This window comes from Hyaena hyaena, unplaced genomic scaffold (assembly GCF_003009895.1).
Source record: "Hyaena hyaena isolate Hyena2069 unplaced genomic scaffold, ASM300989v1 scaffold_466, whole genome shotgun sequence".
In the NCBI taxonomy this organism is placed as follows: domain Eukaryota; kingdom Metazoa; phylum Chordata; class Mammalia; order Carnivora; family Hyaenidae; genus Hyaena; species Hyaena hyaena.
In genome coordinates this window covers 103,865-117,942 of record NW_024081099.1, presented here as the reverse complement: position 1 = coordinate 117,942, position 14,078 = coordinate 103,865, and the positions used below count along the sequence as shown (strand labels likewise).

Sequence of the window (14,078 nt, the reverse complement as noted above, 5' to 3'; positions counted from 1 at the left end):
ATGACCAGAATTAATAAGACAAGCTGAAAAAATAGATATCTAATTGTTCACATAGTCAATAAAAGGTATAATATATCAGTGGTCAAAAACTGTTAGATTGCAGTTTCTGAACTCTGTCTTTACCTACACTTATTCTTGGGTCTGAATAAACTGTCCTCTGTGTGTGTGTTTGAATGTGTATTATGTGTGTATGTATATAAAACAATCAGCTAATCATAGACACACATATTCAAGTAACCATCCATATAGCTTCAGTTTTATTTTTTGTCAGTTTCAACTCTAAAATATTTGAATACGCATAAGAATATATACATCTATATACATCTATGCAAAATTATTCAGAAAAATGTTTCTGATGAAACTAAAGTTAAAATGAAGCTATTTAATTTTTATGTAACTGATGAGAAGATATGTTTCTCCATTTAAAAAATCATCTTCACAAAATATTGATATACATAGTAACATGGATGAATCTCAAAAGCATTATCTTAAGTGAAAGAAGTCAAATGCACAAGATTGCACACTTATTGCTTCCATTTATATGAAATTCTACAAAGCAAAACTATAGTAGTAGAAAGTAGTTTCCTGTGACTGAGGATGGGGGAGGGGTATTGAATGCAAAAGGATGTGGGTGGACAAACTTTTTAGGGAGACAGAACTGGGGGTTTTTTTGTTTGTTTTTGAGACAGAATGTTGTGGTGGTTACACAACTGTGCACAACTGTCAAAATTCATCAGAATTTTCACTTAAAATTGGTGAATTTTATTGCATGTAAATTATACCAGTACAGAGCTGGGAAAAAATTTACTTTCCATAATAAGGAGATAAAAAATTTTCTTCCAAAGGTAAATGTCATATATAATTGTAACATAAACATTTGGAAACACAGTTGAGTCTAAGATGGCAAGTACTGGTTCTGCCATCTAACCATGATTTTTAAATGTCTGCACATCTAGCATGAAACAAGAGGAAGCCCGTCCTGCAGGGCTTTCTAGAGTGAGCGCAATGTGCCAGCTTCAGAGAGACGTGATCAGTCATGACGGTGGGAGTTCGCTGAAAAGACTTGACTTTAAATATTTTTCTACTTGCCTCTTGACTTTAAATAGGTGAGGTCAAATGAAATAAATAAGGATAGGAAGAATATTTATCATAGTTATTATTGTTTTCAGATTGATATTGGCAAACGGGACTAAGAGAAAATGAAAAGCCTAAATTCTTTGTGTACGTTACATAAAATTTTCTCCAGTTATTTTTAGAGATATGAGGAGATGGAAGGTATTCCCCTCAGAAAGGAATATGGTTGAAATGGCTGTTTTCTGTGAAGCCAGAATCCAAGAGCCCCAAATAATTTATCATGCAGGGAACAGCATGGATGTCTGGCATTTCAAAGCTTCCACTGGGCTTCATTTTAATACCAGTTCTTAAAGAAACAAGAAATTTATGGGGAGAAAACTGCATGCCAATTTCAGAAAAGATGCAAAAGATTTCTCCTGGGTATGAATAAATACCTTTGTTAGCACAAAGTTTTGTTTATGTCTGGAATTCTGCTTGTCAACCATCCTTTAGATTTTTAGAAAACAGTCTTCTCTGCAAGAAATAGTTTAGAGATAAATTATATCAGGAAGATGGCAAGAAGAGGCTATTTTTCTGGAAGGGATTTATCATGAAGAGTTATCTATACTTCTATGTGTTTATCTCGACTTTTGATGAAATCCTGTCACTTTCTCACCATGTGATTACTTTTGATTTTAGAAATTTAACATTTTTCAATTAAGATCTTTGGAAAAAGGAACATTTGCTAACAAATTGCTGGATATTCAAACTGTGTGACATTTATTTTCATCTTTTTCACTTAAAAAAATTCCTTGATGGTCATTACCAAGGCTTTGAGAATGCTGGTTTCTCATTTGCTGTGGACATGACCATAAAAAATTTTTCCACTAGGCTTTTCTTTCTTTATGCTACTTTGCTAGCGTTCAGCCTATTGGGAACATTTATAACAGCCATATTTCAGATTCTCATCTGACTATACGTAGTATTTTGAATGGTGCGTGCCTGGAGCTCTGCTAGTGATTGGGCAACTTGTAATATTACAGTAGATCTAACAGGGAGACTGGCTTCACAGGATCGTATCTGGAAGTGGAACCTTACTTTTCTATTCCTTTTCTATAGGACTGATGGAGACAACTGTGGATTGAACAAAAGCTCTTTTTAAAAGGGCTATTCTGAAGATTGTGATTCTGACTCGGAGGAACCATGGTGATTGTGGAAGGAATCACATGTTAAAATTCTTAAATAAAAATTTATTGATTTTAATAAAAAAAAATTCCTTGACAAGCATTTAAATACAATATCAAGCTAAACAAACATTATGTCAGAGAACAAATGTGTTATTCATTCATCAGTATATATAGGAATTATGAAAACTCATTGTGACAAGAACTCACTGTCTAGTCATCAGGAGTTTTATACTGTTTGGTTAATCATAACAAAAAGCTCTCACCAGTTTTCTGGGGTCCTATTACCAAGAATTTTGGTAAGCGATCACAGGTTTTTTCTTTAGACCAAATGTCTCTGTGGCGTTTGTCATCACAAGGATTCTAAATGGGATAAGAATACAGAGATGTATTTTTTGGTGAGTGGCCACTGTATGCTAGAGATTTTCAACTTCTGTCCTTAAAAAGATATTCCAGGAAACAAAGCTATTCGGCTTCTTTTAAATGAAAGCCTTGAAGTGGCCTCATGGAAGGTTTTAAGTAACCCTTTCTCTCCTGAAATTATGTCTGCTGAGGGTTTGGGAGACAGCCTCATAGCACTGAGGATTTAGTATTTTTTTCTGCTCTTTCTGCTTTTGGCAGTTCTACATCTTAAGTGTGTGTGTGTGTGTGTGTGTGTGTGTGCACGTGCATGTGTGTGTGCTTTAAAATGGTGAGCTCCAATGTAGTGTGGGGGCAGAGACTATGTTTCCTGCTAACCTAAAAGAATATACACTCTAAGCATTCCATAAGTAACTGAAATAAAACGTGTGAGATTTTTATTCCAAATAACTTTGAGCTGTTTTGCTGTGCTTCAAAGAGATACAGATCTGGCCTTAATAATACTATTTAAAGAGGCAGCAGATTCCTTTCAGCTGCCTTCAGAGGTCAGTAAATATATATATTTATTATATATAGCTTTGCAGAATATAATGCAAAAAAGCATAAAATTTCAGCAAAAGAGTAAAATGAAGGTGAAATACTATCTTAGGGATCTACTCTTGGTGTATAGTACATAAACCAAACCCACTATGCAAGAGGTATCAAGAACATCCTTAATTTCAACTACAAAGTGCACATTATGTGAAGAATTAAAAGTACTGTTTAATACTACTTCAGATATAGGCACTCAGGACCACACTTCTATTCAATTAATACTATTGATATGTGTAGTTAAAGAAACTTCCTGCTTATTTACAATAAGCAGCAGATGGTAAGACTAAAGTGAGGGTATTCTTTTTGGGTGCTGTTAAAAAGAGTTGTTTCAAACCTGTCACCTGAAATAATAATGATTTTAGTTTAAAAGTAAGGTGTTAAATCAGCAGGAAAATTACATGTCTTTCCAGTGGCTAACATTTGGTGATATTTTGTAGTGGTTAAGGAAAAAAAGATGTGCATTATAGCAACTGCAGAGGAATATGTAGTGATAATTCCAGAATCACCAACTTTCACATACTAAAATGTATACTTCTGTCTCTTCTTGGAGTTATCTGTTTGTGCTCAGGTGGTAATTAGCTCATGTTCAAAGCTGAACTATTTTGAGTATATAGTTCAGAGCTTACTGCAACCTCAATCCATGAAGTTTACTCAGTTCTCCTGATGATTGCTATTATTGTACCATTGGCTCTATTAGCAACTTTCTAGTAGCTCAGTAACTCTCATTTAGAGCAGTATATAAGAGCACAGCCTCTGGAGCCAGATGACCTGGAACTGATTCACACAGTGACCTTGTATAAGTGTCTTAGCAATTCCATGCCTTAGTTTCTTCATTTGTAAAATGGGGATAATAAACCATACCTACCACACAGGTTAGTTAACATGTAAAGACCCCAGTGTGACACATAATAAACACTACACAATTATTTCCTAAGATTATTACTTTCCCCAGAGTATGGAGGGGGCTCTTTAAGTTCAAAGTATGTTTCTGCAATTCTAGGACACATGAGAATGCTTTGAAATCTGAGTACTCCTAAAATAGTTTGAAAGTGCCATGTTTGTGTAATATTTTTTCTTAAAAAGCTCAGTAATTTTGCCATCAAACACTTTCCCATATCCAAAGCAATTGCCAACTTACACTTACCATATTCTGCAGCTGCAGTGTACCCCGTGGTTTAGAAAGCAGACGGTCAGTTCTGAACTCTTTTCCCCTATCCCTCTGATGTCGTTTAGTCATTAGAGAGAGAAGGATGTGCTCTAGGTATACTAGCTGGCTACCTGCCTAGCATATAACCTATTTACCATTCTTCTACTCTTTTCAGCCTATTGCAGTCTGCAAATTGATCCCTCACTCTTGACTGAAAACATGGCATCCATTGAACCCCCCACTGAACTTTTAGAATTTTGTAATTTCTAATGGGGATAGGAACAGAGAATTTGGCCAACTACAAAGCAATAATACAAAAATGCAATTCAAGAAGAAGTAGTTTCTCAACTCTACTAATATTTCCAAAATGTATTCCCCCTACCCCCAAAGATGCTTTCACTTTTCAGATTTGGATTATACAAAATTCCAAGATGTGCTTATGGAGTTACTTAATTATACCAATTATTGAACCAATATTACCTGCCAGAGAGGGTCTTTTTGATCTGGAAAGAGCTCAAAATACTTGTGAGCCAGCTGTGCTGGAGGCAGAGTCTGAAGTCGCAGGTTGGTCCAGGTCTGCACGAAGTTGGCCAGATTAACAAAGGTATATAGTCCCAGTCGATCATTCCCATAGTTTGACAGATGTGTCATGAAAATGCTGATCTGAAAAAGGCAAATGAACTTCAGTGTAAACACAAGTTATTTCAACCCTAAGGGGGCAGTACAATCATAGCAATGCTAGTTCCAATTAGTCTTTGCACAGGGTTTCAATTCATGACATGTTTTGGTACTGTGGATATATCCAAGATACTCTCATTATATTAATGCATACTAGAGGATGTGTTATTAGTAAGATGTGAACATTTTTTCTGAGATTTTAACATATTTCATAATACAAAATGAGTCCAACTACCGTATTTCCATGTTGGTGCAATTAGTTTGATGCTGAATAACGTCCTAGATGCCCACACATAATGGCTTCATCTTATGTTATCTATTCATCATAATTTGTGGCAGCAGAATCTCTGGAGGTTGGAATTTTATAATTTCAATCTACTTGATTTGACTTCTAATGTAGCACTTCAAGTTAAAGAATATAAATGATATCACCAATAATAGCATTAAATGAATATCCTCTGATTTGTATTTATTAGAGGCCATAATTACAGAGGACTAGGGACTGAATTTTTACAAAAATAAGCATTAACTATTTCCCATCAATAACACTCTCAAGCCCTTTTCCATTGGGGGTACTATTTCCAGGATCAAATACCTCCTTTAAGACAGTTTTCAATGTTTGGCTAGATAAAATCAACTCTTCTATGGAAGCAGCTGACCTAGGTTGAATCCATGCATTGAGAACAAAATCACAGTATTTTCTTTATAATAAAATAAATGTAAATTCTTTGGTTTGATTAATTTTTGGTCAGGAATATAGAATGGGCTTTTTAAAAGCCACTGCTTCAAGTGAATACAAATAGTTTTTGTTGGTGAAGTGTTGACAAATGGAAATAATTCCACATGAGATTTTTAATGGCAAAGAAACCATTGTCTCATTTATGTTGCTATAAAAAAAGATCATTAATAATAATTCCTGTGATAATATTACTTTCCTAAAATATATAATTTCATGTGAATGAATAGTATTAATAGTTATTATAATCATCATAATAATGAATATAATAGGTTCATTCATTAGAGACGGAAAGAAATATTCAAGAAAATTTATTGAGGTAAAGTAGCAGAGATGAGGGAATGGTTATATTAAGGTTGGATACAATGAATCAGAAAAAAATCTAATTACTTACAATTATACATAAGAGGAAACAGTGATATCCTTTATTCTATAGAATAAGTCCTGCTGGCTTTCATATGAAAAGCTTCAACTGTGATCAAGAATATTTAATTGTATTTCTATTCACTCTTCCTGAACATGTATTAAATCTTAGAACTTTCACAAACAAAATACTTTGAGGGTGACTTTAAATAGCTATCAGCAGACTGACACACTTATGAAATTAATAAGTAAGACTTTCATTACCATTTTGGGTATTTCTGAAAAATGAGACTTTTAAAATTTAACTTTCTGATTATTTTTATAGTATCTTCAATCCTATGACTTTTACTTCCCTTCCTTTTCTCCAAAATGTATCAAAAATCAGTTATTGATAGACTTAAGAAAATCATGGTTACATTTGGAAGTTCTTTTCTAGTGTTTCTTAGAGGTTCGTATTAAAAACCACATTTTTCAGTATAGCTCAACAACAATACCAAAATGATATTTCAAGCTGTCTATTAAAGGAAAAATTTTAATACAATATTATACATATATTATATATATATATTAACCCAGTTAGTCATTAGTTCAAATTTTTGCTTTATTTATGAGAGATTTATCAATATATCTATGTGTCTATATTTCACTTGAATAACATCTGCATTGGGCATAGAATGGGAAATATGGAGATGCTGTGTGACTTTGAGGTACCAATACATTTGACCTCCGTTTGAATTTACTTTTCAACCCAGAGAACATTTTATTTTTACTTTTTAAATTTTTAATGTTTTTATTTAGTTTTGAGAGAAAGAGAAACAGAGCGAACCAGGAGGGGCAGCGAGAGACAGGGAGACACAGAATCCAAAGCAGGCTCCAGGCTCTGAGCCTTCATGAGAGCTCAAACCCACAAAGCAGGGATCATGACCTGAGCCGAAGTCCGATGCTCAACAAGTCTGACAATCAATTGAGCCACCCAGGACCCACAGCCCAGAAAACATTTTATTCTGTGACATTTAAAGGAGAGTGTCATTTTTTACCTATATGTGTATAGAAGGTAAAAAAAAAATGCTACTTTTTTCTTTTTTTAATGTCTATTTTTGAGAGAGAGAGAGAGAGAGCGCGCAAGTGAGCGCACATGAGGTGGGGAGGTGCAGAGATAGAGGGAGACACAGACTCTGAAGCAGGCTCTGGACTCTCAGCTGTCAGCACAGAGCCCAGTCTGGGGCTCAAACCCACCAACCATGAGGCCATGCCCTGAGCTGAAGTCAGACACTCAACCGACTGAGCACCCAGGTACCTCCCCCCAAAAATGCTACCCTTTCTAGCAAAAACACAGGCAATTCAGAATGAGTTAGGAGCTAGTTAATGACATTGCTTTTCCTGAAAGTTGGCAAGAATTAAGTTAATACATATAAGGTTTTGAACTTAATCCTATAAAATTCAAGCCACTTGGTCACCAGTCATGGAAACGTCCTTAGGTTTTCAATGCTATTTTTGTATATCTGCTTTACCATAATGCAAAGTGCACCATAAGCAATGTGTGTTACCTCACAACATGTTTAGACTTGGGACTCAAGCCTGGGGTTTGTTTTGTTCTTCTAAGAAATACAAGGCCATAAAGGGAACATAATTGGTCAGGACATAAAATAATTTATTTCTTTAAAAATTTTTTAATGTTTTATTTACTTCTGACACAGAGAGAGAGACAGCGTGAGCAGGGGAGGGTCAGAGAGAGATGGAGATACAGAATTTGAATTAGGTTCCAGGCTCTGGGCTAGCTGTCTGCACAGAGCCTGACACGGGGCTTGAAACCACCAACCGTGAGATTATGACCTGAGCCAAAGTCAGACGCTTAACTGACTGAGCCACCCAGGTGCCCCAAATAATTCCTTTTTAAACTTTGTGTGTGTGTGTGAATCACAATATCCTCTCTGTACATGGAATATTCTGTATCTTTTGCTGAACCTGTAGCCTCTCCAAGTTGTCTTTATTAATTTTTGCTTAGGAAGGTATGCGCAACAAACAACAGGGCTAGTGAGAAAGGACATATAGTGACTCTGTTTTGGTAAAATAATTAGCTTGCTATCTAGACAGTATTTCTTTCTTGTTCCTGTTCTGACCTAAGACAACAATAATGTCACTTTATTTCTTGGCACCTGTTTCTGCATGGAGTAGAAAGACACGAAGAAGCTTGAAAGAGTTACCAGTTCAGGGAAAATAGTTATTAGTCTTTTCCTAAAGAAGATGCCTTTATAACTTTAAGAGTGCTTTAGAGCTAAGGATTTATTTATTTGTTTGCCTTTTTAAAAAAGGATAAATGTATCAAAGTAGTTATCTTTATTACACATGCAGGATCCAATAAGACAGAAAATGTCAATGAAGTTACAATTGCATTTCTACAACAGTTTTTGCTACATGCATACTGTAAGTAATTAGTTGTTACCAAAAAGACTAATTAGCTGCTTAAAACTCATCTCATTGGAAAGTCTGCCAAAGGTATAAAGTTTATCTAACAGATGAAAACAATTCTTCCTAGGCTGATAGACACAGACATCTATAACAACATACTTACTATGATTATTTTTCTGTAAAAGGCAAAACTTAAATGCCAAATATCATATACACTGGTATTTATGAGAGAGCAAACAGATATCATTTGTAAAAGCATGACTAAGAGAAAAATGCGGGAAGCTTTATCTACACTTTCCAGCCTCAACCATGTGAATCTAGTAAGTTCCAGCCAGGTATTGGAGATACATGAATCACTACAAAGAAGAATAAGGAGGAAAACATCGGTCTCAGTGCAAAAGCAGCTGGCAATGCAGTAATGTTGCTTTTGAGAAGGTCAGCAGGAAAGGAGAGGAAACAGGGGCGTAAAATGTGTTACTTATATTATTTATTATAAACTACACCATTTATGACCTAATCCACAAACATTTTCTTATCCTACTTCCAGATGCTTTGCCTGGTTCTGGGTGTGCAAATATAAATATGATGCTTATCATGTTAAGTGTTGTTTGTGAAAAATTAATTCAAAAGGCACAAAAAAATTTACGGCGAAAAAAGTCAGTCTCCCACTTCTCTTCTTCAGTCAACTGGTTTTGTTTTGTTTTGGTGTTCTTCCAGGTGACCAAAGGTTCAAAAGCCTGAACATATGTAACAGATTACCCAGAAAGTTTATCAAAGTTCAGATCATCAAACCTTACACTCAGTGATGCTGATTTGCTGGGTCTGGAGGGTGCCCTGCTACCTGCATTTCACAGAATCCTCCCTCATTGTCTTGATGCAGGTACCATTGAAATATAATTTGAGGAAAACTGGCCGGTCCCATTGTTTATTCCCATAGAAAAAAGTCATTCACCAAAAGTCACTGACTTTTCTGTAGTGGTCCTTTTGAATACATTTTAAACACAAACATGTTCTGTTAAGTCCGTAAATGTATTTTGACATCCCAGACTCATAGCTATCCCTAGCACAAAGAACAATTGCTAAGTGCCCTTGGCCTCTTTAGGGTTTCTGTACTGTTGACATATGTGTGGAGATGCACAGAAAGTTGCTTAAAAAAAAAAAAAAAAAGATCTGGTCCATATATACATGTGTAATTGATTCCTAATTCCCCTTCAATCCCATGTTTATTTTATTATTATTGCTTTTTAACCGAAGCAAAATTCTTCTCCATTTCCATATGTACCTCTCAGATACATATTACCTTATAACTTCTCTACTTAAAGACTGTCTTTCATGTTCATTTTTATTTCACAACATTTAAAAGGTTCTGTGGCAGACGACAAGTGTACTGTAATTAATTTGTTCAGGGGAAAATAAGGAAAACAGTTTATTTTTATAAAGGAGTGATCAAACTCTGGTAGTTCCATTTTCATTATCATGAAAACTATATGAGTCCCACCAAGATTACACTCCATTATGTAAGCACATCTCTTTCTGGAAAATAAGTAAAACAAACAAACAAAAAACAACCTGATTAGAAAGCTATTCTATTCATGCTCTGGGCCTAAAACTCCTATTCTAAAATTTCCCAATTTGAATCCTCATAGTTCCTCATTGCCTTCTGCATTAAATAAAATTCAAGATATCATCCTTAGTGACAACATGGTTCCAGGTTACCTTTTCAATCTTATCTTGTGTCCTCATTCTGTTCCCAGAGCACCAGTCAGCTTGTCTTGCTTGCTGCTTTCCTGTGTTTCCCTGGACACTCCACCCTCCATGGCTTGGTTTATACACTTTCTTCTTTCTAGAATATACAACCTCACTTTCCTACTTAGCTCAGTTCTGTATATCTAGCCTGTTACATCTACCTTTTCAGATCTCTGTAGGAAAATTCAAGCTTATAAAAATTTGAGCTCCAGAGCACTGCCATGTAGTCTTTCTGACCTCTTCTTACTCTGGCTTGTATTATTCCTAAAAACAAAAACAAACAAAAGCAAAACAAAAACTTGTTTTATTTGTATCTAGATTGTTACATTCTTTGGAGCTGACATGGGGCCCTTTCAACCTTATTCTCTGAACTGCCTGTGTATGAGCCTTGAGTTGGCACCAATCATCTTAGTTGTAAAATTGGGAAATGTAGGGTTAGTTATTTTTTCAGTGCCATTCATTCCAGTAATTCCTTAGCACCATTCAGTTTATGCCTCTCTCTTCTAACTTTATCCCTATCTGCTCTCTGCTCCTCTCCCTGAACTCTGGCTCAAGTCTTCACTTATTTTACCCCCCTTTGCTTCTGTTTCCTGTGAAACTTCCTTTGTAAATAAACTCTTAGGTCTTTGACTCTGGCCTGCACAGTGAGTGGTTAAGAAAGTGGGTTCTGTTACTACTGGCTCTTTGGTTTTAGCAAGTCATTTAAACTCTTACTACTTTAACTTACTTATCTAAAAGGGGGAAAAAAGGTATAAAATAGTAACTGCCTCACAGTGTTGTGATAATTAAGTGTAATAAAACAAAACATTTGAAGTGCTGCTTGGCACATAGTGATTGCTTAATAAATTATAGCTATTTATTGTTGTTATTGTTGATATATTATTATTATTTTGGAGGAATATCATTTCTCACTTATAGCTTCCTTCCTGCAGTAAATCAACCTTACCTATACCTCTAGTATCTTAATTCTCTCACTTTTTCTCCATCTGACAACATCCATGTGATCACTTACTCCAGCAGGCAAAATTCTGTGGTTAAGAACTTCTCTCCCACTATCACCTTCAGATTCCCAGAGCATCTTTTTGCCTTCAGTGTTCTACAAATCTGAGACTTTATATCAGTTTTTCATTCAATTCTATCAGTTTCTTCATTCCACATATGGAGTGTTCAGCACTCTAAAGAAAAACCATATAATGGGAGTTTTTTATATCATATAAACACATGGTCCTCAATCTCAATGAATTTTTTTTTTTTTTTAAATATTTTAAGGGGCGCCTGGGTGGCTTAGTCGGTTAAGCGTCCAACTTTCGGTTAGGTCATGATCTCGCGGTTCGTGGGTTCGAGCCCCTCGTCGGGCTCTGTGCTGACTGCCAGTCTGTGACTCCCTCTCTCTCTGACCCTCCCCTGCTCACGCTGTCTCTCTATCTCTCTCCTAGAAATAAAAAAAATATATATTTTAAATGTTTATTTATTTTTGAGAGAGAGACAGAAAGAGAGAGAGAGAGCAAGCAAGCATGGAGGGGCAGAGAGAGAGAGAGGGAGACAGGACAGAGCCTAACATAGGGCTTGGACTCACAAAACTGTGAGATCATGACCTGAGCTTAAACCAAGAGTCCAATGCTTAATCAACTGAGCCACCCAGGCACTCCATCAGTGAATCTTTCATACTACTGGATATTCTTTTAATTCATTATCTTCAGTTCCCTTCAGCAGCTACTTCAATCTTTCATCCTTCTCTTGATGTCTTCTGCTTAATTCCCACTCTCGTTAACCTCCCAAGTTAATGATCTCATGATTAACAGGGAGTGATGGTCATCAGACAGGAATTCTTTTAACTTTCTAGTGTTCTTCATCTATCTATCTATCTATCTATCTATCTATCTATCTATCTATCTATCTTTTCCCCCCAGTTTTATTGAAAGATAATTGGTATATATTATTTTGTAAGTTTGAGGAGTATAGATTTACATATTTTGTGAAATGATTATCACAAAAAATTCAACTAACATCCATCTTCTCTTACAATATAAAGAAGATAAAAAGGAAAATATTTAAATGGAAATTTTTTTTCTTGTGATGAAAAACTGAGTATGTACTCTCAAAAAATTTTTTATATATCACACAGCAGTATTACCTCTAGTCATCATGTTGTATATTACATGCTTAATACTTCCTTCTTTTATAACTGGAAGTTTGTACTTTTGAACACCTTTCTCCAGTTCTCTTTCCCCTCAGTCCCTGTCTAGTACTCTGCTAACTATAAGTCTGATCTTTTTTTCCTACAAGTTTGTTTTTGTTTATAGATTCTACATATAAGTGAGATTATACAGTATTTGTCTTTGTCTGACTTGTTTCACCTAGCATAATCCCTTCAACATCTATCTACATTGTCACAAATAGTAGGATTCCCCCTTTTTTATGGCTGAATAAAATTCCAGTGTTTGTATATATTACAACTTATTTATCCATTTGTCCATCAATGTACATTTATGTTGTTTCCATGCCTTCACAATGTAAATAATGCTGCTATGCACATGGGGGTACAGATACATTTTCAAGTTAATGTTTCATTACCTTTTCATATATTCCCAGAAGTGGAATTACTAGATCATATGGCAGTTCTATTTTTAATATTTTGAGGATTATTCATACTGTTTTCCATAATAGTTGTACAAATTTACAATCTCACCAACAGTGCACAGGGTTTCCTTTTCTCAACATCTATGCCAGCACTTCCTATCACTTATTCTTTTGATAATAGCCATGCTAACCAGCATGAGGTGCTATCTCATTGTGGCTTTGATTTGCATTTCCCTAATAACTAGTGATGTTAGGACCTTCTCATTTACCCATTAGCCTTTCATATATCTTCCTTGGAAAAAGTCTATTCAGGTCCTTTGCCCATCTTTAATTAACTTAATTTGCTTTTGTTTTCTATTTAGTTGTATGAATTCTTAATATGCTTTGAATATTCACTCCTTATTAGATATATAGTTTGCAAATATTTTTTTCCCATTTCATAGGTTGTCTTTCTCTTTATTTGGCTTCCTTTGCTGTGCAGAAACTTTTTACTTGATGTAGTCCCATCAGTTTATTTTTGATTTTGTTGCTTATGATTTAGGTGTCATATCCAAAAAACTAATTACCATGACCCATGTCAATGAACTTTGTTCCTGTGTTTTCTTCCACAAGTTTCATGGTTTCAGGTCTTACATTTAAGTCTTAAACCATTTTGGGTTAATTGTTATGAATGGTAAAAAGGAAATAGGTCCTGTTTCATTCTTTTACATGTGAATATTTAATTATCCCAGCATCATTTTTTGAAGAGACCATCTTTCCTCCATTGAGTATTCTTGGATCCCTTTTCAAATATTAAAAGCGCTGTCTGTTCTGTTCTATTGCTCTAGTTGCCTGTTTTTAATGCCAGTACCATATTATTTTGATGACCATAGCTTTTATATTATAACTTGAAATCAGGAAGAGATACCTCCTGCTTTCTTCTTCTTCTTCAGGAATTCTTTGGCTATTTAGGGGTTTTGTGATTCCCAATAAATTTTAGGAATTCCCAATACATTTTACAAATTTAAAAATGTCATTGAAATTTTGATAGGAATTGCACTGAATCCATAGATGGCTTTCAGTAGTATTGATACCTTAACAGCGTTAGTTCTTCTAATCCATGTAGGATACCTTTTTACTTGTGTCATTTTTTATTTCTTTCATGAATGTTTTGGAGTTTTCAGCATAGAGAACTTTCACTTCATTAGTTAAATTTACTCTTAAGTATTTTATTTTTTTTGATGCTATT

At 35.0% G+C, this 14,078-nt stretch overlaps 1 protein-coding gene and 1 non-coding gene across 2 annotated transcripts in view; one reads left to right on the top strand and one right to left on the bottom strand.

The window, feature by feature from the left end:
• LOC120246339 (bifunctional heparan sulfate N-deacetylase/N-sulfotransferase 3-like) overlaps positions 1 to 14,078 on the bottom strand; it is a 132,483-nt gene that overhangs the window by 25,949 nt on the left and 92,456 nt on the right. Inside the window, 2 exon segments of the mRNA XM_039253807.1 lie at positions 2,504 to 2,600; positions 4,819 to 5,001. Coding sequence (XP_039109738.1) covers positions 2,504 to 2,600; positions 4,819 to 5,001 — 280 coding nt within the window.
• Positions 1,870 to 1,996, top strand: LOC120246362. The gene has a single exon (XR_005532027.1). It is a non-coding gene; the product is annotated as a small nucleolar RNA SNORA32 (small nucleolar RNA).